General features: G+C 42.3%; 1 protein-coding gene across 2 annotated transcripts in view; it reads right to left on the minus strand.

Annotated features, from left to right (window-relative positions):
* Nucleotides 1–25,042, minus strand: part of PIK3C3 (phosphatidylinositol 3-kinase catalytic subunit type 3) — a 101,284-nt gene that overhangs the window by 24,705 nt on the left and 51,537 nt on the right. For both annotated transcript variants that reach the window (XM_035100487.3, XM_035100486.3), the window contains 2 exons: nucleotides 14,277–14,445; nucleotides 7,430–7,520 (listed from right to left, as the gene is read on the minus strand). In XM_035100487.3, the coding sequence (XP_034956378.1) occupies nucleotides 7,430–7,520; nucleotides 14,277–14,445 (260 nt within the window). The remainder of the gene's footprint in view (nucleotides 1–7,429; nucleotides 7,521–14,276; nucleotides 14,446–25,042) is intronic.

Raw genomic sequence — 25,042 nt, forward strand, 5'->3', positions numbered from 1 at the left:
GAATACCTGATGATTTTACAAGATGTCATTCTCACTTCAAATTGAATAGCCTGTACAAAGTAAAAGCTATTGAACTGGGGAGAAATGGAAGTCCTCCTTGAGATCACTGTGTGCTGAGATACCAGCCGTCACCTTCAGGGCTTGGAAGTTAAGGAGATTCAGCATCGCGGTTTCAATGGTAATTTCAGCAACAGCTTCTTGCTATTGGTAGGCAAGTGCAACACTTTGATTGGCCCTGTTTCGGGACTCAATATACCAAAGAGTAGGGACGCGGGTGGCGCTGTGGTCTAAACCATTGAGCCTCTTGGGCTTGCTGATCAGAAGGTTGGCGGTTCAAATCCCTGCAAGGGGGTGAGCTCCCGCTGCTCGGTCCCAGCTCCTGCCAACCTAGCAGTTCAAAAGCACGCCAAAAAGTGCAAGTAGATAAATAGGTACCGCTCCGGTGGGAAGGTAAACGGCATTTCCATGTGCTGTTCTGGTTTTGCCAAAAGTGGCTTTGTCATGCTGGCCACATGACCCAGAAGCTGTACGCCGGCTCCCTCGGCCAATAAAGCGAGATGAGCACCGCAACCCCAGAGTTGTCTGCGACTGGACTTAACTGTCAGGGGTTCTTTACCTTTATACCGAAAAGAGGGGCTCATTCCCGAGAAGGCAGGAAAAATAAAAGAGAGAGGAAAACAACCTCACATCCTTTCTCCCTCTCTCATAGCACTAGAACCTGTGGATTTCCGATGAAGCTCAGACCCTCCAAATGTCCCAATTTTCCAGGGACAATCCCAAATTTACAGAAGATCTCCTGGTTTCTGATTTGGGGATTTTTGTAGGAAGAAGAAGAGTTTGGATTCGATATCCTGCTTTATCACTACCCGAAGGAGTCTCAAAGCGGCTAACATTCTCCTTTCCCTTCCTCCCCCACAACAAACACTCTGTGAGGTGAGTGAGGCTGAGAGACTTCAGAGAAGTGTGACTAGCCCAAGGTCACCCAGCAGGTGCATGTGGAGGAGCGGGGAAGCGAACCCGGTTCACCAGATTACGAGTCTACCACGCTTAACCACTACACCACACTGGCTCTCTGGCTTAGTATAAGGCAGCTTCCTTTGTTCCTATGATCTGTTTATTTAGATCAACCATTTGCACCATCATGTTAGGTTCTGGTTGCAGTTATCTTATTACATTAAACATTTTCTCCTTTTTAATATTTCCTTTCCTTTCCCCCTCTTTCTTCTTTCCTCCCCACCCCCCTTCTTGGTAAGTGTTTTTATTTAGATAAGTTTCTTTCACCTTTGATATCAGAGGTTAGATATTCACCTTTGTATATTTTCTTCCAAACTTTTATAAAACTTATTGGAAAAAATGAACATATATATCCTGTTCCCAACCCCCCTCCTGTGAATATAAACACAACAGCGATCCAGGCAGAGGGCCTTCTCAGTAGTGGTGCCCGCCCCGTGGAACGCCCTCTTATCAAGGAAATAAACAACTATATGACTATTAGGAGACATCTGAAGGCAGCTGTATATCAGGAAATACTTAATCTCTGATGTTTTACAATTTTTTAATTTTTTTTATTTAAAAAAGTACTTTATTGAAACTTTAAAATGAACATATATCATTAAAAGACAGATAAATCCTATTTTTTACATCCACTCACTCCTCAAAAAAAGAAAAAGGGGAAAAAAAGAAAAGAAAGAAAAAAAAGAAAAAATTATACATATACAAATCATATAGCTCTTATAAATCATATAAATCATAAATCATATATAATCCATTCCATTCATACGTCTACAACAAAGAATTTAAAAAGGGAGAGACCGGAGATAAGAGAAGAAATAAGGAGAAGATTAAACAGGAAGAAAAGGAGAGAAGAAAAAAAGGAAAAAGAAAAAGAAAAGAAGGAACAATACAAAGAAAGAAACGAAATAATAATAGCTAACCTTCCTACTAATTACTACCCGCTTTCCTTCTTCTGAACCTATTAACTGCCTTTTCTCATTTCCCCTATTTTTATAATATTCTATTTGTCTAAATACTCTTTCTCACCTTTTATAACTTTAATTTATACACGTTACTAATCTATTTTCTAAATTTTCTTTTTCCAGAAACTCTTGCACATATTTCCATTCTTCTACTATTTTATGTCTAGGAATCTCTCTTATTATCGCTGTTAGTTTTGCCAATTTTAGATATTCTACTAATTTCTCTTGCCAATCTTGTATTGTCGGGATCTTTTCTTCTTTCCACTTTGATGCTATTAAGATTCTTGCAGCCGCACATGCATATAATAAAATATTTATTCTATCCTTTGGGAAATCCAATGGGACCATGCTTAAGAGGAATAGCTCGGGCTTCTTTTCAAAAGTAAATTTCATCATCTTTTTTAATTTTTCATAGACCTCATTCCAGAATTTTGCCACCTTTGGGCATGTCCACCAGCAGTGATAGAAGGAACCTGTCTTTTCCTGGCATTTCCAACATTTGCCATCTCCCGATCTATAGAATTTTTCAATCTTTTCTGGGGTTATATACCATCTATAAAACATCTTTAAGATGTTTTCTCTAATTGTTGTACATGCAGTAAATTTAACATCAATTTTCCATAATTTTTCCCACTGACTAATTAATATTGGTCTTCCAATATCGGTCGCCCAGGTTATCATTACTTTTTTAGTCAATTCATCTTTTAATTCCCAATCCAATAAAAATTTGTACATTTTGCCTAATGGTTTTTTTATCATTATTTATTATTATTTCTTGTAATTTTGACTCCTTACCTGAAAAGCCAATTGCTTTATGTAAATTAAATATACTTTGTATTTGGTTATATTGTAACCAACTTGAGCAATACTTCTTTATTTCATCATAGGGTTTTAAATTCAGGTTGTTTCCCTCCTTCACTACCAGGTCCTTATATGTTGGCCATTTTCCATCTCCCCAACTAGGTCTCATCACTGACATTTCCACGGGTGATGCCCACCAGGGGCTTTGTGGCTCCACTAAATTTTTAAACTCTTGCCAAATCTGGAATAATGATTTTTTAACTATGTGGTCTGTGAATTCCCTATTATTTCCTTTTTGTTCCATTAATAAATAGTTGTGCCAACCTTTGATGTTGCGGAAGCCTTCCACCTCCAACAATTCTTTATTCTCTAAGGTTAGCCAATCCTTGATCCAGCAGAAAACTGCTGCCACATAGTACAACCTTAAATCTGGTACTCCCCAGCCACCTCTTTCTTTTGTTTCTGTTAATAATTTGTATTGAATCCTGGGTTTCCCCCCTGCCCAGATAAATTTGCTTAAAATCTTTCGCCATTCTTCGAATATCGACTTTTCCCCCACTATCGGAAGAGTTTGGAAGAGAAACATAATCTTGGGTAACACCACCATTTTTATCGCTGCTATTCTGCCTGAGATTGTTAAAAATAATTTTTTCCACCTTTCCAAATCCGTTTTAATCTCTTTCCACAATTTTGAATAATTATTCTCAAATAAATTTATATTATTCGTGGTCATTTCTATGCCTAAATATTTCACTTTTTTAACTACTTGCCAGCCTGTCAATTTTTCCAAATTTCCTATCTCTTCTTTTCTTATATTTTTTGTCATAATTTTTGTTTTTTTCACATTTACTTTAAAGCCTGAAGCGATCCCAAAATCTTCTAATTTCTTCTTTAATTTCGAAATTGATTCTTCTGGATTTTCTAGCATTACTATAATGTCGTCCGCGAACGCCCTCACTTTAACTATGTGTTTTCTCACCTTTATCCCTTTAATTTCCTCTTCATCTTTGATTTCATTTAATAAACATTCGATAGACATTATAAACAGTAAGGGCGAAAGCGGACAACCCTGCCTCGTTCCTTTTCCTATTCCAAACTCCTCCGAAATTCTCCCATTTACAATTAATTTGGCCGTTTGATTTTTATATATAGCATTGATGCCTTTCGCAAAATTCCCCTTGATTCCAATTTTGGTCATTATGTTTTTCATGAAATCCCATGAGAGGCTGTCAAAAGCCTTCTCAGCATCTAAAAATACAAAGGCTGCTTTTTTTCCTGGGTTCCAATCTAAGAATTCAAATATGTTTAGAAGCATTCTGATGTTATTTGCAATTTTCCTTTTTGGTAAGAAACCTTGTTGATTTTGATTAATTATTCTATTTAATACTCTTTTTAATCTCTCTGCCAATATATTCGCATATATTTTATAATCCATATTTAGGAGTGATATTGGCCTAAAATTCGAAACCGATATCTCCTCCCCTTTTTCTTTTGGCAGAAGGATTATATAGGCCTCTTGCCATGACTGAGGTATATTTCCCTTCTCTAGTGCCTCATTCACTAATTTATGGTATGTGTCCATTAGCTCTTCTTTTAGAATTTTATAATGTTGACTCCCCAGGCCATCCGTTCCTGGCGATTTCCCCAATTTTAATTTTTTTATCGCCCAGGTAATTTCTTGTTTTGAGATCGGGTCATTTAACAATTTTATTTCCTCCTCTTTTAATACTTCTCCCCTATACTTCCCCAAATAATTTTTGATTTCCATCTCCTTTCCGGCTTCCCCTTTATATAATTTTTTATAGTACCCAATTAAACATCTTTGTATCTCATCAATCTTTGTCCAGCATTTTCCTTCTTCTCTTACTTTTGTTATAATTTTCTCGTTTTGTTTTTTCCTTAATTGCCATGATAAAAATTTCCCCATTTTATTTCCCTGTTCAAACTGTCTTTGTCCAATTTTAATGTGCTGTAATCCACCCAGGGTGGCTGGGGAAGCCCAGCCAGATGGACGGAGTATAAATAATAAAATAAAATAAAATAATTAAAGCACCTATGATCAAACTTTGTAAAAGAAAGTGCAGCCTGGAGAGCTATGGAAATTAAATAAGAACATCATAACATCAGTAACCTTTCCAGATCTTCAGACTTATGACATTAAGACAACATATTGTCACACAAGATCAAGAGCAACTCACTGTTCGAAAGAGAAATTGATTACTAAACTTCAAAGGCATATCACAAGGTATCACACAAACGGATTCCACCCTCCCCCCACTGCCCCCCCCCAAAGAAAGCGCTTTGGGTTTTATTCTATTAAGACTTTCCATTAAAGTAGACTTTGAAAAATGGAAAGGAGACACCTCCATTAAAACAAAGGGAGCAAAAAGGCTGTGATGTGAAGGACTGACAAAATAAATAAGATTCCAAATGCAGAAGCACAGATATATAATATAATAAGATGAGTCTTTTACAAGGTCGGCAAAACTCAGAAGAAGAAGCTGCATTTGAAAGAGCTCAGAAATGCTTCTTAGGAAGTGACACATTGAAATGTAATCTGAATGGAGAAAGAGAAATTGGGATGGATGGCTCTCTCCAGCCAACATGGAAACGTGTATGCTGTTGCCCAAATGAAACATGAAAGCTGTTGCCCACATATTAATAACAAGCTGGTTATGCTCTGCCTTAATTGGCACGAAAACACAAAAGAAGAGACTCTCCATTTGATAAAGGAAGAGTGTCAGATTGCTCGCAAGACAGAGTCCAGGCCGAACACAAACACCATCACGTCAAGCAACACTGAACTCCTGACAGAGATGAATGGGATTAAACTAAGTGGTAAGTCAGAACTTGAAGTCTGCAGATGAGGAAAAAAGAAAGGGAAAAAAAGAGACGCAAGACCCCTGAAATCCAGAACAACTGCCAATTCCGTTCTTTGATGGCCAGGTTTCTACCAATTATATATCCTTGACGACTGCATCTCAGTCAGTGACGAGGGTTAGGAAACGTAAAAAAACCCACAAGAGAAATAAGAACGGTTTCAGAAGTGGCTATTCCCCCTCCTCCATCAAATTAAAAAGAGACCAGGCTGGAATAAGATGGGTTTCTGAATCATCAGAAGACAGAGATGAGATTGCTCTTGTTTGGCAAGCTGCCCTCCTGTTTCTTTTATAGACTTCCTTCGGATAATATCTAGGATCACTTCCAACATTACATTTCTCACTTTGCAAGGCTCCCTGGGCCAATTCATACTGAGTGCACACGGTCGCACAAGGGATTATCACAATCACCAACAACAACAATGAAATTTCTACCCAGCCCTTCCTCTCCAAGAAGCCCAGGGCAGCAAACAACAATACAATAAAACCAACACAATGCAATTAAAATAATCTGAAACATCTTTAAAAGACATAAAAACAAATTAAAAGAACATCTCAACTAGGGTTTACTGTTTGAAATATGGCAACCCTACTCTAAACGCATTCAAAAACACTAAGAGTATCTCGAAACATTTGAGCACAGCCAGATACCCTCACAACCAACTAATCCAAGCTGGTCAGGAATGGTATCATTCAGCCTGAGAGCTGAATTTCCTTATGGGTAATTTTCCTGGGGTGGAACAGCAATGATTGGCAGAGCCAGAGGCAAAAAAGAGGGTGGGACAATGGACGCGTCTCTTACCTTTATACTGCGGGCGACAGTGCAGTCACATAAAAGCCAGAGGTTTCTACAGAACCCCCTCACATCTCTCCAAGCAGGCAAGCAAGAGGCAACTCCATGGCTTGAGGTGATATTCCAACCAGTAAAAAGCACATGAGGAGGCATGTGGAGCAGGGTTGGTGAGGGCCTCAGCTTGGGAAGAGTTGCAAAGTTCAGACAGAGAAGCCTGGCCTTAAGGACCAGAGCATTCTCCGCTTCTGAACCAGCAGAAGCGAGGAGAACTTGATTGACATCCTAAGCCTGGGGTTCCCAAACTACGGCTCCCGGGCCGGATGCGGCCCAATTGGCCTCCCAATCCGGCCCGCGACGACCCCCGCTGCCCGCTGCCGCCACCCGCTCTTACGGCACGCGGTGCGGCGGCGATCTTCAAAATCGGCAAAAAAACGCCGAAAATCCTTTGTGCGCATGCGTATGGGCCTCTCCCGACCCAGAAGAGGTCATTTCCGATGCACTTCCGGGTCGGGGGAGGCCCATACGCATGCACACAAGCGATTTTCAATGATTTTTCCCGACCGTGTGCGTGTGCGCATGCGCACGGGCGCGCACTCCCCTGCCCTCCGGCCCGCCTCGCGGTCGGCGCGGCGGGCACCGGCCCGAAGCCCGGTAAGTCTGGGGACCCCTGTCCTAAGCCCTTTTTAAATGTGTTGCTGCGTTGCTGTTGCCTTTATTTTGATTGTGCATTTTGTGGTTTTGTATTCTGATTTTATCTCGAGAACCGCCCTGAGACCTGTGGGTATAGGGCGGAATATAAATTCAATCAACAACAACAACAACCCCCGTTTCATGGAAACAGTGCGTTGACGCACAATGGCAGGGAGCTGAGAAATAAAGCACAATGGAGGGAAATATAAATGAAATGGGTTTGGGAGCCAAGCCCCTCTCTGTGGGCAGAGCACATCCCGTAGCACACACACTTTGCATTCAATTCTTACCTTCTTTACAGTCTTGTCTGGCTCAAGAGCTATGTCCGGGATGTTGGCATCAACCATGAGGGAGAACAGGTTCAAAATGAGGTTGGAATACCTGTGGAGAAGAAGAGGGCAGGCACGGTAAGAAAATAATAACCCAATTTAGCAACAACCAGAGAGTATTGTGGCACAGGCTTATATGGACTTAAGCCCACCTTATCCGATGCATGAAATGGGTTCTTAATTGGCAGCCTGGCAGCCAAAATTTTAGATACAGTTGGATGCACAATGTGGACAAAACGAGACACCTGAAGGTCAAATTAATCGTGCTCAAAAAATGAACCTACAGCAAGTAGAAAACGAGCAACTTTAGCTTTTTATTGGCATTAGCTGAAACATGGGCTAATTAAAGTAAATTTCCTAGGGATGAGACACTATGTTACCAAGGGTAGGGGACTTCTTTTTTCTTCTTCTTGTCAGATGCAGTTCCCAATGCTTGCATTACACCACTGGTTTTTGGCAGCACGAAATCCACACTGTCTTGTCCAAAGAGCAGACTAGGATGGGGTGGTGGTGCTGTGGGCTAAACCGCTGAGGCTCTTGGGCTTGCCGTTCAGAAGGTCGGCGGTTCAAATCCCTGCAACGGGGTGAGCTCCCGTTGCTCTGTCCCATTGCTCTGTCCCAGGTAAACAGCATTTCCATGCACTCTTGTTTCCATCGCAGTGTTCCGTTGCGCCCAAAGTGGTTTAGTCATGTTGGCTGCATGACCCAGAAAGCTGTCTGTGGACAAACGCTGGCTCCCTCGGCCTGAAAGCGAGATGAGCGCCGCAACCCCATAGTTGCCTTTGACTGGACTTAACTCTCCAGGGGTCCTTTACCTTTACACTTCCGACTGAGCCTTTGGGGATGGTTTAAAGAACTTTTCTTTAAAAGGGCGTTTCAGGGGCTGGACCGAAATATTTCTGTCACTTCCACTGTGCGGACCTCAGAGTGTGTCTCCTGCTCAAAGTAAGCACCCGATCAAACTTCTGTGAATTACGTGAACTAGCCGTTTTACGCCTATAACTTTGGAGATCCAAAAGCCATTTGTAACCATTAAAAAGGAACAGCCTGACAGCTGCCTTGAGCTTTACAACTGAAGTCTGTATGCTTGAAACAGCTGCTGGTGTTTCAAGAGATTGTGGTTAACATTTTACTTTCTTAAAAGTAAAATACGGTGGGCTTTTTTAATATTAAATTCCATTTAAAAATTAAATTAATAATAGTAAATTAGCACCAAGATTTGAAAGAGCTTCCACTGTGAGTGATTATTCGAACTGACATATTTAACAGTAGAGGAGAAATCCAAATAAGGGAAAACATTGTGTTTTGCTGTTTTCAATCTGAGCACAGGCTCACCTGTGCAGAACTACAGCTTCTATCATCCTTGTCCGTAGCTGGGGTCGAAGAGCTGTCTGGGATTGATGGCAAGGGATGATAGGCTAGTCCAATACTTCCTAAAGGCACCAGGAAGAGGAAGCTGGATTAGATGAACTCAGGGTCTGATCCACCAAGATTGCTCTCATAAAAGGTAAAGGGACCCCTGGCCATTAGGTCCAGTCGTGACCGACTCTGGGGCTGCACACTCATCTCGCATTATTGGCCGAGGGAGCCAGCGTACAGCTTCCAGGTCATGTGGCCAGCATGACAAAGCCACTTCTGGCAAACCAGTGCAGCACATGGAAACGCTGTTTACCTTCCTGCTGTAGCGGTTCCTATTTATCTACTTGCATTTTGATGTGCTTTCAAACTGCTAGGTTGGCAGGAGAATTCATGGGGTAACCTCATGTATTCGCAGCTATTCCTGAAGCCTCTAGTCCTTCCTGTGCCAGAAATCTTGGCCAGCTTTCAGAGTCTTGCTCCATAATATTCCCAGTGATCCTGTCTCAGTGTAGGCCTTTCTTTGTGATTTCTTAGAGAGAGAGAGAGATTTTGCCAGTTGACAATTATTCACCTTTTTTTTAATTTCCAGCTGGATATTGTGTAATTACATACATCCTTGGCGTTGGAGACAGGCATTTGGATAATCTGTTGCTAACCAAAACAGGTAACTACTACTACTTATATTATTATTAATATTATTATTTGTTATTTGTTATTACTTGTTATTATTATTCGTGCTTTTGAACTGCTAGGTTGGCAGGAGCTGGGACCAAGCAACGGGAGCTCACCCCGTCACAGGGATTCGAACCGCCGACCTTCTGATCAGCAAGCCCTAGGCTCAGTGGTTTAACCCACAGCGCCACCTGGGTCCACCTGTTCTCGTGCTTTTCAAGTGTCTCCTTGCACAACAGTCATTAAGGCAAGGAAATGAAGCCCTCAATAGATCAAATGAGTTAAGCTGCATTTATCTTCCTTCTTCCTGTGCCGCAGAAGACACAAAGCCTTAAAAATTGAGACTTTTCTCCAGCCTTGCTAAACACTACCAATGCTGAACTGAAATGCAATTAATTAGCTAGCGAAGAACAGAAACCATCACCGTTGAACAATGACATTTTCCTGTGACAGGAGCAAGAGGGTGGGGGGAATCTCCCATGAAGATAGAAGATGAAGACAGAAAAAAAGGCAGAAAAATAATTCTTCTAACAAATTATTCCCTTTCTTTTCTATCTCAGGGTGTTTTCATTTGAATTGTGTTCCCTCCCACCACCAGCTTTCAGCGTCTTTTAAATATATTTATACAGCCATTCAGAGTTACTTGAGAGACTCCCCAGACTGCAGTCTGGTTTTCAGAATAGATATCTCCCTGATTCTTCCTAGACACTTTATATATATTTAACGGAAAAAGATTGTGGGTTTATTCCCCGCAGTCTCCCGCTACCTTCTTGAGCAAGCTTCTTCCGTATCTCACCCCACCCTGAAATGAATTCCTTGGGCACAAATTCCAAGTGTCTTTCTCTCCAACTATTATCTTTAATATGCCTCACTTTTGTGCATTTTGTTCCACATACATCATAAAAAAGATCCAATCAAGGTGTCGAGCCATTTAAATTCATTCCCGTTCAGGCTTTCTGGAGACAAAAGGCTGCGCCGGCAATGTTTTATTGCACATTATTAGGAGCATTTCGAAAGGCAATCAAGTTGTAACCGCTAGATCCTCAACACTCTTCACCTTTTAATCTTATTGTCTATTAGCGCTTCTTTGCACAACTCCGGACATCCAGCTATCCATAAATTAAGAAAGAAGGCAATTCCTCAGCACCTGGGGCCAATTCGTAAGTAACGCCACTTTAACCTTGCTCTGATCATCTCGCATCTATAATGTCCTCTCCGTGGGCCTAACCTCGTGCCACATCACTCCTCTTTAGTCGACGCACAACAATTCTGCTCAAGTCATCTTTCTCTCCAGACGCTATCGCCGCCATCACCTCTACCCTGAAGACTGAACGGTAGCTCTCAGTCACTGTCGGCATCTATTTCCAGTTTGTTGTCTTCACCTTTAAAGCTCTTCACACCTGTTCTCTCTTCGCTCATGTCTTTCCTTAGACCTGTTGCTCTTCCCTGTGAGTCCACCTCCCAGTGAGGCCCACCTGGACCATTTCCTGACACTTCTGGGTACATAGGAACACACACACACAAATCTCCTTTATACAGAGTTAAGATTCATAGAACCATAGAGTTATCCAGTGCAACTCCTTGCAATGAAGGTGTCAATATGTATTTCTTAGTAACAACATCAACAGCAGCAACAGCAGCATTAACAACAACAACAACTTATTATTATTATTTCTATCCCACCCCTCTGGCTGGGTTTCCCCAGCCATTCTGGGCAGCTTCCAACAAAAGATTAAAAATACATTAAAACATCAGTCATTAAAAACTTCCTTAAACAGGGCTGCCTTCGGATGTCTTCTGTACAAAAAGTACTGATCAGATGTGTAGAGATCTTTCCCGTTCCACTTAGTTCAAGAGTGTTCTGGAAAGCTTCTTTCTATGTGAAAACTGGCAGAAGGTTTCTGATGTTTGGGTTATTTCTTCTGGGAAGCTGAGTATAGCTGGTTTGAACTGGTTCTGATATCCTTTCTGTCGAGGTCACCCTGACTATAATAGTCGGGCCAGGAGGAGCCTTGGTTTCTCTCGCTTCCTCTTTCTATCTCTTTGTTCTGGTGTGATCTTCTGGATGCTTAGTGTTAAGGTTTTAGTCTTATTATAAGTTGTAAGTAAGTTTAGCTTAAGTCTGCGGCAACTGGATTTCTTAGGGACTGTGCCAATCCTGAATGTATTGGATTTGTGACCATTTATGCTCATTTGCCTTCAGTAGCAGCAAAGCTCTGCTGGATGAAGCACAATCGCCTCTGGTCTATTTTTGGGGAACTCTGCAATGTGTTTAAGTTTTTTCCTCCACACTCATGGAAGGAGGAACCCCAACCAAAGGCAGCATGCATGACAGATGGCCATACAGCCTCTGCTTTCAAAAAAAAATGCAATGAGAGCCCACCACCTTCTGAAGGAAGGGCAAGATGGGGGGAAGGACTTGAACAGTTTTGCTTTCCTCGTTGCGAGATGCCAGGTTGCAGGGAACTAGGCAGAGGGCCTTCTCGGTGGTGGCGCCTGCCCTGTGGAACGCCCTCCCAACAGATGTCAAAGAGGAAAACAACTACCAGACTTTTAGAAGACATCTGAAGGCAGCCCTGTTCAGGGAGGCTTTTAATGTTTAATAGATTATTGTGTTTTATTTTTCTGTTGGAAGCCGCCCAGAGTGGCTGGGGAAACCCAGCCAGATGGGCGGGGTATAAATAAATGAATTATTATTATTATTATTATTATTATTATTATTATTATTATTATTATTCCAAAACTTCCTTTGCCAACCCCCAAGCAACCACTAGGGGCACACCTTTGGCCTAGGTCAGGGGTCAGCAAACTTTTTCAGCAGGGGGCCGGTCCACTGTCCTTCAGACCCTGTGGGGGGGCCGGACTATATTTTGAAAATAAAAATAAAAATGAATAAATTCTTATGTCCCACAAATAACCCAGAGATGCATTTTAGATAATAGGACACATTCTACTCTTGTAAAAACACCAGGCAGGCCCCACAAACAACCCAGAGATGCATTTTAAATAAAAGGATACATTCTACTCATGTTTTTTTTTTTAAAAAAACAAAAACAAACAAACACCATGCTGTTTCCCAGACCGTCCACAGGCCGGATTTAGAAGGCGATTGGGCCGCATCCGGCCCCCGGGCCTTAGTTTGGGGACACCTGGCCTAGGTGGTTGAGAATTATCGGAAATTAAGTCAGTTTAGCTCCAGATATTTTGACATTTGAAATACTGTCGCTTAGGATGGGGGTGTATGTTTTTAAAAACATTGGATATGAAATCTGGCAAGTGTTTCCAGAGTCATCCTCAATGCTGCTGGGATGAAAGATAAAAGAAAATTCCGGACCTGTGCAAGATGTACTTAGTCTCTCTTTCTCAAACACACAGAAGCATTTTGTCTACCAAGTTTCCTATTAGGATATGTGTAACTGATGCTCTGAATGTCACCTGCACAGGTTGATCTTGTTGCAATGATTCTTGGGAGAGATGGGAGTAACCGAGCTCTCTGATTAATAACTTTGTTTTCTCATTCTGCTGAATTGCTTCTAATGCATTATCAATGACAGCTTATCAAAGGCATTTCTTTCTCCCTCCCATCTCTACTTTTCAAGAAGATGGAGCACTACTTTCCCAGACATTCTTTCACATTATCCCCTCACGTCCGTCTCCCAAATATTGCCACTAAAGGGCTGCGTTCAGATGGCACTTTAGTCTATCTTCCTGACACTTCCTTACCTGCTTAATTCCTTGTTTTACGTGATCTTTAATATGACAGAAAAGCCGCTTGTGGAAGTTTATGGTAAGCTTAGAGGACTGCTTGCAGTGATTTCCATGATAATTCTTTCCGAAAATTAAAGAAAATAAAACCCACCTGCCACCCTGTTAATTTAAAAATAAAAATAATTTAAAAATAAAAATTAAAAATAAAAATCAGCCCTGTTCAGGGAGGCTTTTAATGTTTAATAGATTATTGTGTTTTATTTTTCTGTTGGAAGCCGCCCAGAGTGGCTGGGGAAACCCAGCCAGATGGGCGGGGTATAAATAAATTATTATTATTATTATTATTATTATTATTATTATTATTATTATTATTGCACTGTAGTAATTTCATGGGATGAAATTTGGGGCCGTCTCCATTTCCCCCTGCGATTTAAAATTTGGCATGACCCAATATCAATCCAAAGGCCATATTTGCTTAACACAACAGGTAATGCAGTGTAAAAGGAAAATTCCAAATTAGGATGTTAGAATTATATGCAGGATTTTGGCTTTTCACTTTTTTTTTTTTTTTTGCTGTATATTTGTGGTCTGCCACTTTATTTTTTTATGGAATAGAGCAGACACGTCCAACCGGTCGACCACAATCTACAAGTCGATCCCTGGGGTGCTTCAGGTTGATTGCTGGATTAAGAAAAGTGATCACCTGTGTGTTCCCGATTAATCGCTCTGCGCCCCCTCCCCAGGTGCTAGGTTCCATTTCCGCTGCCATCGCCATAAATGTCCCCCCAAGAAGGTCAACAACAACTCTTGACAATGCTCTCAAAAAAAAGCTCTACAACTTTTGGCAATGACAATGGGTAGATCACTGCCAGTTTGATTATACTGGGAGAGTAGACTGTAGTCTCTAGAGAGTTGGACGTGCCTAGAACAGAGGAATGTTGTTTTTGTCTTGTCTGTGTGAAATGAAAAGACTGCGTTGTTGATTGTGCCAGCCAGCCCAACCTCTCTGCTCAAAAGTGAAGGAAGAGCCGGCTGGTCATCCCAGCAGCAGAAGAGCTTAAAAGATTACCTGCGCAGGTGGAGGAAAGCTGTGTAGCACTGCTTGCGGAACTCCTGGTATTGTTCGCTCTGTGTCCCCCCCATGCCTTCCACCATCTCTTTGTTCAGCTTCATGGGTGGGGGGAGAGGTTTTGGGTCGCGGCCCAGGATGTAGCCAAAATCAATGTGGAAAAGTTTGCCTGCATTTGGAGACAAGGTGAATTATCATTAATTCATAAACACATTAAATTCGTAGAGGTACCAACGAAAGAAGAGTGGATGAACAAGCTTAGTGAGTATTTATTAATGGCCAAGCTAACAATAGCCTTGAGAAATCAACCGAAACAAAAATTAAGAAGCGAATGGGAAAGTTATGATGAATATATAAAAAAATATTTTTTAAAAGTGGGCATGCTCACATGCTTAGAATAAAAAGATATGAGGGGTTATAAAACCAAAGAGTGGAGATACAAGATAAGAGTGATAGAGGAATACAGGAAGGACAGAATGCATGCAGAGAAAATACATAAGTGATGGATTATACTTAGAAATGGAAGCAGAAGTGAAAATAGAAGTCGGGTAAATAAAGGAGGGAAGCTTGTAGGGGTGGGTTGGTATTGGGGGGTGATTGGTATTTGGTGAAATTTTGTATATATATTTATTTTTATTTTTTATTTTTTTATTATTATTATTATTATTATTTGTCTATCTGTTTGTTTGTTTGCTTTTTTCGTTATTATTATTATTTATGGATATTACGGATTATTCTTTATGTTTATTGGTTTACAGATTATTTGTTTATTGTTTATGTTGAGTTGTATAAAGATTGATGCTCAATAAAAAATTTAAAAAAAAAATTCGTAGAGGTACCACTGTAGCTTGAAATTCTCTCTCTCTCTCTCTCTCTCTCTCTCTCTCTCTCTCTCTCTCTCTGTGTGTGTGTGTGTGTGTGTGTGTGACACAAAACTTAATTTTGGGGTTGTGTGTTCGAGCCCCATGTTGGACAAACTATTATTTCATGCCACTCTTCTAAGGAACACGTCAGACAGAAAAATTCAAGAGAAGATGAAGAAATTAGAAAAGAATATTCTACGGCACTGACAAAACAGGATTTGTATTTTGTACATACTGGACTTGGTGGCCAAATGAAAAGCTACATTTTAATATATTATGTCACGAAGCTGATTTTGACATTATGAGAAGCTGTATCTAATTTTTGAGAAGTAGTCTCTAGTAAATAACTGTGATTGTTACTATACAGCCTATTACGTTTACATGTTTTGTCAATTGGATTTGTGTGATGTAGGCATTCTGGTGGTTTTGGACATAATATTCCTGCATTGCAGGGGGGGGAGACTAGATGACCCTTACAATTCTATGATTCTATGATATGTGTGTGTTTCTCTGTGTTTTGTGCACATGTGTGCACGTGTGTGTATATTTATGTATGTATTTATTTGTGCATTAGATAGATAGATAGATAGATAAATACAGTGGTGCCTCTACTTACGAATTTAATGGGTTCCGAACGCACATTCGTAAGTCGAAAAAAATTGTAAGTCAAATCCCATAGGAATGCATTGGGAGAAAAAATTCGTAAGTCGAAGCAACTCTATCTAAAAATTTGAAAGTAGAAAAAATCCTATCTAAACTGCATCCAAGAGGGTGGACGGAGCTCCGTTCGTAAGTAGACACATTCGTAAGTAGAGGTACCACTGTAGATAAACAGATAGATAGATAGATAGATAGATAGATAGATAGATAGATAGATAGAGTGGCCAGCCCTACAACAGACAGAGCACGCAAAACACAGACAAGACAAAAACAACAACAAAAAATAATGAAATAGGAAGATGCTGCTGGGGTGGGGGTGGGGGCTACAGAATGAAAACTGAGGATTTCTTCATTTATATTGTCAGTTGGTTGACTATGAATCATTTATGAGAGCATTCCACCTTGGCTCAAAGCAATGAGAGCTCATTATTCTACCTGAAGTTGTGATTATTTTGCATTTTTCATGGGGGGTGAGGGTGGAGAGCACACTATGCCCTTCAATCTCCCCACTCCCCCTTATGAGGCATACTCCTTTTCAAATGATAATAAACCAGCTGACTCTCAAAAGAGGAAAGGCCACACCAGTTAAATGCACCACCCCAAAACAAATGAAAACGGAGGAGCTATAAACATTTCCAGCGGCATGAAGAACAACACACACACACACACACACACACACACACACACACACACTGGGCACCACTGGAGCCAATTCCAGGGAGCCATGGATGCTTCAGCACTCACAATAATATGTTTGTGGGGGCTGAGTCCCTCACCCAAGTCAATGAAGGTGAAGCCCTTTGTTGTGGGCACCCACAATCTTTGGTGCGAGATGGCGTCTATGGTGGGCACTGGGGACAAGTTTATGGAACCAAAGGGGTGGTAGCCCAAGGGTTACCCAATTATTATTATTATTATTAGGTCAAGTTTCTATCCTTGACCAAAGTGGTGCCCCTCTAGCTTGGCTGCTGTAGCCACAGTGTTTGTATACTGTTAAGCTATATGTATACTGTGAGAGCCAGTGTGGTGTAGGTTAAGAGCGGTAGACTCATAATCTGGTGAACCGGGTTCACTTCTTCACTCCTCCACATGTAGCTGCTGGGTGAACTTGGGCTAGTCACGCTTCTTGAAGTCTCTCAGCCCCACTCACCTAACAGAGTGTTTGTTGTGGGGGAGGAAGGGAAAGGAGAATGTTAGCCGCTTTGAGACACCTTCGGGTAGTGATAAAGTGGGATATCAAATCCAAACTCCTCCTCCTCCTCCTCCTCCTCCTCCTCCTCCTCCTCCTCCTCCTCCTCCTCCTCCTCCTCCTCCTCTTCAGCTATTACACAAGAGCACTCTCCCCTCCAACAGTTTCTGGCAACTGGTATTCAAAAGCATTATTGCTTTCAACTGTGGAAGCAGAGTAGACATCCTGGCTAGTAGCAAGTCTTATCCTTCAGCAAGTTGTCTGATCCTCTTCTAAAGCCATTCAACTTGGTGGCCACCAGTGTCTCCCACGACAGTGAGTTCTGTACTTCAACTATGCAATCCACAAGCACTTTTAAAATCAAGGTTTATATACTGCTTAATAATGCCATCTAAGCAGCTTGAATAAAATTAAACATTCAGAAGAAAATACCAATGGAATGAATGGATTTAAAGGAATAAGTGGACAAAACAAAATTATCAAAATCTGATAAGGTTCCATAATCCAGGCAGAATATTTTCTGTTGAAAGATCTCAGCAATGGGGGAAGCGTCAGCTAGGAGGGCTAGAGTCCACGTTGCTCAAACATCAATGACGTAACAGGCATGGTTCAATAGGTGCTGATTACTTGCATTGCTACATTCCACACTGCATTTGTTATTGCAGGAAAATGGGATGGATCTCTATTACCTACTTTATAGGGCCCATTTAAGGATGGATGTGATTTTTTAAAAAAGGCATAATCCCACACACAGACAAGTATGTTTAAACACACTAATCTCAAATTTTCCTGGGTTACCTTCACTCAAGAGCAGTAAAACATATTACCCACTTAAAATAGCACATACATTTGGGGGGGGGTATATATTTGAAAATCAGCAGGCTTTGATCTATGTTGCAGAGTTACACTAGTTATTTAATTAAGAACATTTAGAGGGATTCTTCTCTCTACTAATTTATTTCAAGTCTGTCATAATGATGAGTCTAGAGATACATGTATTTCTTAAAAAAAAGACAGCAGAATAAGTTTTGTGGCTGCAATTACATTTCTCATCTAGTTCTGTACACAGGGAATAAGAGGTGTTAATTAATCTTAGCCTCATTTGCATATGTAGCTAGTTCAGTAGATCAGTGTAGCACACTTCAAAAGCCGTCAGATCAACAAGAAGGATTGGTGGAGGAGTGAGTGCAAAAATTAAGGAATTGGAAAAAGAAATATTAATATCTCTCTCTCTGTCTTTCTCTCTCTCTTTCACCATTTGTGTACCTTGCAATGGCATTAAATGCTTGTTAGGCCCCCATCAAACAGAATAGAACTAGTGCACGTTATACCTTCTGTTCCATAGATAAAAATAAAGATCCTGCACCTTAGGTTACAATATCTGCACTGTTCCTGTCCAATCCTGCACCTTAGGTTACAATATCTGCACTGTTCCTTATTTTGCACAAATGTTTTTGTTTTGTTTTAATTTATTTAACAGAATTTATATACCACTTGACTGCAAGAAAATTTCTAAGCAGCGTACCAAAAAATAAGAAACTGCTTGCCCCAAGCCTTTCTCCTCCCTGTTCAACTCCAAAACACTTTTAAAATAAGGGGGAGAGTATCACACAACAGTTTCCAAACCACTCTGTGAAGCACACATCCCACTGTTAAACCTCACTGCAGGTGTGTTTAACAGAGGGGAGGAGATGTTTCACAGTGCCCCCCCCCCCTTGCCAGGGCTGCCTGCCAGCCACACAGTTTGCTTGACTGCCTGCTGTTCCTCAACTGCAGCGTGACAACAGCCTTACCCTTTTATGTATATAGGAAGAAATGTTTAAAATTGTCAACAATAAACAGCTATTTGAAACTATTCAAATCATGATTAGAACTAACGATGGCTAAAAATAAATGAAACAAGTGCAACTTCTGGGTGTCTTGATAGAATCATAGAATTATAGAGTTAGAACAGGCACCCCCAAACTGCGGCTCTCCAGATGTTTTGGCCTACAACTCCCATGATCCCTAGCTAACAGGACCAGTGGTTGGGGAAGATGGGAATTGTAGTCCAAAACATCTGGAGGGCCGAAGTTTGGGGATGCCTGAGTTAGAAGATACACCAAGGGTCATCTAGTCCAACCCCCTGCAATGCAGGAACCTCAACTAGAGCAACCATGACAGGATAGGCATGCCTAAAGAAATATATTGTAAGGAGCTGCAGAAAAGAAGGTGCCTACACACAATAGGCTCCTATCTGCCATAAGGAAAGAGGGAAGAAGCTAAGTTGTAGATTGAAATTGTACCCCCTGATCTGCAGGCCCCAGAAAGATGGATTTTTTCTTGTACTCCCAACTTTTTCTTGTACAGTCGTATCTACTTTGGCCACCTCATGAGAAGAGAAGAATCCTTGGAAAAGACCTTGATGTTGGGAAAGATGGAGGGCACTAGGAGAAGGGCACGACAGAGGACGAGATGGTTGGACAGTGTTCTCGAAGCTACGAACATGAGTTTGACCAAACTGCGGGAGGCAGTGGAAGACAGGAGTGCCTGGCGTGCTATGGTCCATGGGGTCACGAAGAGTCGGACACAACTAAACGACTAAACAACAACAACATGGTGAACCTCAGAGACCCACCTGCCATTCAGGGAAAGAGTTTGAAGTCCACGCATGCAGACCAGCAGTACTGCGGCCTTCTGTTTCAAAATATTCAAGAGCAGCAGAACAACACAACACATCCATACTGAGTTAAGGACTGCAAATAATCAGCATTTCATATCCCGGGGCTCCCGCCACCATTCATAGACCCCATGATGAGAGCCTTCCTGACCCCTCTCACTCTCAGCCGTCTCCCCGGATGCATATTTTCAGGGAAAGGGGTTAAGAGGGCCACCAGAAATGCCTCCAAGCTATTTGTCTCTGTCAGTTTAATCAACTGTTTCCCCCCAAAGAACCAGCATTTCTTATTTCAAATTTGTCAGAGTCAACAGTCATGACAATGCTTGAAAAACAGCTCAAAATAAAGAGGAAAAGGTGGCAGACAATGGAATGGATACAGCTACATGGCACCTCAAGGCTTCGTTTTCTTTTTTGGAATGACAAATTTGGTTTAGAAGTAAAGCAGCAACAATAATAATCTTTGTTGAGTGAATTTAATCCAAAGACTCATGGCAGCATTTTTAGCTCATATGGAAAAGCTCAGGAATGTCTACACTGACTGGTTGAGACTCTGCAGTCCGACCTTGAGATGCTAGGAGTCTTGGTCCAGTATACCTGAAGGAGCGTCTCCACCTCCACCATTCTCCACTGAGGTCCAGCACCGAGGGCCTTCTGGCGGTTCCCTCATTGCGAGAAGCCAAGTTGCAGGGAACTAGGCAGAGGGCCTTCTCGGTGGTGATGCCTGCCCTGTGGAACACCCTCCCAACAGATGTCAAAAAGGAAAACAACTACCAGACTTTTAGAAGACATCTGAAGGCAGCCCTGTTCAGGGAGGCTTTTAATGTTTAATAGATTATCATGTTGTATTTTTCTGTTGGAAGCCGCCCAGAGTGGCTGGGGAGACCCGGCCAGATGGGCGGGGTATTAATAATAATAATAATAATAATAATAATAATAATAATAATAATAATAATAATAATATATTATTATTATTATTATTATTATTATTACTATTATTATGCAACCAAGGCTGATGCTTTGCCATTGAGCTACAGCTGGCAAATTTCTTAACAAATAAAATACCATTGTAAGAATCTAAGACCAGCCTGCTGGATCAGGCCAATGGTCCTCCAAGTCTAGCATCTTGTTCACCTGGTGGTCAACCAGGTGCCTGTGGGAAATGTGCAAGCAGGATCCGAGCACAGAAACACTCTCCCATCCAGTAGCTTCCCGCAACTGGTATTCAGAAACATTTTTGCCTCTGTATGTGGAGTCAGGGCACAGTCATCACGTCTATGAATTTGTCTGGTACACAGGATGAGACCCTACCTGCCCGCAGACTGACTCACCAGAGTGGTACATGCTCTGGTTATCTCCCACTTGGACTACTGCAATGCGCTCTGCGTGGGGCTACCTTTGAAGGTGACCCGGAAACTGCAATTAATCCAGAATGCAGCAGCAGAATACAGACTGGTGACTGGGAGCAGCCGCCAGGAACATATAACACCGGTCCTGAAAGACCTACATTGGCTCCCAGTACGTTACCGAGCAAAATTCAAAGTGTTGGTGCTGACCTTTAAAGCCCTTAACGACCCCCCCACATCGTTCAGCCCGAAGGCCCAGCTCCGAGGGCCTTCTGGCGGTTCCCTTACTGTGAGACGTGAGCTATGGACTCCCCAGCTCAAACTTTTAGAGAAATCGCTGCACCAGGGAGAGAAGAAAATGCATCTCTAGATTGTTGCAGTGAAAGGAATGCTCAACGTGGACTGGGCAGGCCCTAGAGTTCAATTAACCACCCAGCTTTGAATCTCACCGGGTGACCTTGGGGCAGCCATGAGCTCTCAGGCTAATCCACTCCTCAGAGTTGTTGTGATACAAACTACCCTGAATTCCTGGAAAGAACAGGAAGATACAAGACAGTAAATATCCTTTTTAAAAAAAATTAAATAGATCACCAATGACTTTTTTCTTTGTTGTGAAGTCAAGGCTGGGAATAATCTCCGAGCGGCTCTACAGCCTAAACTGCTTGGGGAGCAGTTGTAGGACTGTGAGTTGACTTTTAGTTAACCAACATCACAGCTCCAGTACGCACATTTACTCATAAGTAACTCCCACAGTGTTCAATGGGGTTGCACTGGATCACATCCTGATATCATGAAGTGTATGGCTGCAGATCAATGTTTCGTTCTATGCCACAAAAAAGAGAGATGTAAGCTTTTTGCAAGCAGGAGCTTTCAAGATTTGCCTGGCAAAGTCTATATGCCAGTGTTGTAAAAACAAAACAAAACACAGAGGCTTTACAGAGCCACTGCTCTCCCTGTCTTTCTGTTTACTGCTACAGGCCAACACAACTGCTCCTCAGCAATCAGTAAAAAAATGAGAAATTTCTTCAGATTTATCATGTTCATGCACTGCCCCCTACTGTACTCTTTGGGGCTTCCCAGTGCAAAAACAAACAAACCACAAAACAGGATGGGATGTATATGGATGTGTGTGTACTAATTTGCTATGCAAATAATAATAATAATAATAATAATAATAATAATAATAATAATAATAATAATAATAAATTATTTATACCCCGCCCTCCCCAGTCAAAACTGGGCTCAGGGCGGCTCACACCAATAAAATTACAATAAAACACAAAAAGAAATTAATTAAAATACAGTGTTGTTGTTGTTGTTTAGTCGTTTAGTCGTGTCCGACTCTTCGTGACCCCATGGACCAGAGCACGCCAGGCACTCCTGTCTTGCACTGCCTCCCGTAGTTTGGTCAAACTCATGTTCGTAGCTTCGAGAACACTGTCCAACCATCTCGTCCTCTGTCGTCCCCTTCTCCTAATGCCCTCAATCTTTCCCAACATCAGGGTCTTTTCCAGGGAGTCTTCTCTTCTCACGAGGTGGCCAAAGTATTGGAGCCTCAGCTTCACGATCTGTCCTTCCAGGGAGCACTCAGGGCTGATTTCCTTAAGAATTGATAGGTTTGATCTTCTAGCAGTCCATGGGACTCTCAAGAGTCTCCTCCAGCACCATAATTCAAAAGCATCAATTCTTCGGCGATCAGCCTTCTTTATGGTCCAGCTCTCACTTCCATACATCACTACTGGGAAAACCATAGCTTTAACTATACGGACCTTTGTAGGCAAGGTGATGTCTCTGCTTTTTAAGATGCTGTCTAGGTTTGTCATTGCTTTTCTCCCAAGAAGCAGGCGTCTTTTAATTTCGTGACTGCTGTCACCATCTGCAGTGATCAAGGAGCCCAAGAAAGTAAAATCTCTCACTGCCTCCATTTCTTCCCCTTCTATTTGCCAGGAGGTGATGGGACCAGTGGCCATGATCTTGGTTTTTTTGATGTTGAGCTTCAGACCATATTTTGCGCTCTCCTCTTTCACCCTCATTAAAAGGTTCTTTAATTCCTCCTCGCTTTCTGCCATCAAGGTTGTGTCATCTGCATATCTGAGGTTGTTGATATTTCTTCCGGCAATCTTAATTCCTGCTTGGGATTCATCTAGTCCAGCCTTTCGCATGATGAATTCTGCATATAAGTTGAATAAGCAGGGAGACAATATACAACCTTGTCGTACTCCTTTCCCAATTTTGAACCAATCAGTTGTTCCATATCCAGTTCTAACTGTAGCTTCTTGTCCCACATAGAGATTTCTCAGGAGACAGATGAGGTGATCAGGCACTCCCATTTCTTTAAGAACTTGCCATAGTTTGCTGTGGTCGACACAGTCAAAGGCTTTTGCATAGTCAATGAAGCAGAAGTAGACGTTTTTCTGGAACTCTCTAGCTTTCTCCATAATCCAGCGCATATTTGCTATTTGGTCTCTGGTTCCTCTGCCCTTTCGAAATCCAGCTTGCACTTCTGGGAGTTCTCGGTCCACATACTGCCTAAGCCTGCCTTGTAGAATTTTAAGCATAACCTTGCTAAAATACAGTATTAAAATTCAAAATGCAGCCTGATTTTAAGTAGTCCATAAATCCAAACCATGAGGGAGGAAAACACAGGGGTCAGACTGAATCCAACCCAAAGGCCAGGCGGAACAGCTCTGTCTTGCAGGCCCTGCGGAAAGATGACAAATCCTGCAGGGCCCTGGTCTCCTGTGAAAGAGCGTTCCACCAAGTCGGGGCCAATACTGAAAAGGCCCTGGCCCTAGTAGAGGCCAATCTAGCCACCTTATGGCTCAGGATCTCCAGAATATTGTTGTTTGTGGACCTTAAGGTCCTCCGCGGGGCATACCAGGACAGGCGGTCCCGTAGGTACGAGGGTCCCAAGCCGCATACAGTGATCTACGTAAGAACATGGGGAACTGCTTTGTATCAGTCCGGTACAGTGTTTCTCAAAGTTGGGCTTCCAGCTGTTATTCCACTACAACTCCCATCATCCCTGACCCCTGCTCCTGCTAGCTAGGGATGATGGGAGTTGTAGTCCAACAACAGCTGGAGACCCCAGTCTAAGAAACACTGATCTAGTACCATGTACTGTGGCAGAGAGTAGCTCACAGCTTTCACCTGTGGTTCCTAGAAGCTTGGCCAGTTAAACCAGGTGGGGGTAGCCAATGGGACTTAAAATCCTTGGTGAGTTACGGACTTCCCCTGCATGCAAAGACACAGACTCTGGAAGAATGAGCGAACCAATTGTGGGTCTAATGGTCAAGAAGGCGGTTTCTGCACGTGCTGGAGAGGGAAGCAAGGAGCAGATGGGGTTCGTCCAGCTGGGAAGGTAGCCCATCTAAGAGAAGGAAAACTCTGACCCTAAACTTCCTCTGCCTTGTGGGATATCTTCAGGAGAAGAAAACACGAAGGTGTAAACCCTAAACAAATCTAGAGTAGAGTCCCTAAGTAAAAAAGGTAAAGGTAAAGGACCCCATGGCGGTTAAGTCCAGTCAAAGGCAACTATGGGATTGTAGCGCTCATCTCGCTTCAGGCTGAGGGAGCTGGCGTTTTTTCCACAGACAGCTTTCCAGGTCATGTGGCCAGCATGACTAAACCGCTTCTGGCGCAACGGAACACCGTGACAAAAGCCGGAGCACGCGGAAACGCCATTTACCTTCCCGCCACAGCGGTACCTATTCATCTACTTGAACTGGCGTGCTTTCAAACAGGGCCGGCTTTAAGACCTGGTGCCCGGCGCCACCCGGGCGGCTGCGCCCACTGCAGTGCTGCTGTGCGCTGCGCCTGCCCACCATGGTTAGAAATGGGGGGGGGGCGCCGGAGCGATCATCACACCACGGCACGCAATATGTTTAAGACGGCCCTGCTTTCAAACTGTGAGGTTGGCAGGAGCTGGGACAGAGCAACGGGAGCTCATCGTGGGGATTCAAACCACCAACCTTCTGATTGGCAAAGCCCAAGAGGCTCAGTGGTTTAAACCACAGCACCACCTGCATCCCAGTCCCTAAGACGGTTGGGTG

Source organism: Zootoca vivipara, chromosome 10 (assembly GCF_965207765.1).
Source record: "Zootoca vivipara chromosome 10, rZooViv2.hap1.1, whole genome shotgun sequence".
Lineage (NCBI taxonomy): Eukaryota > Metazoa > Chordata > Lepidosauria > Squamata > Lacertidae > Zootoca > Zootoca vivipara.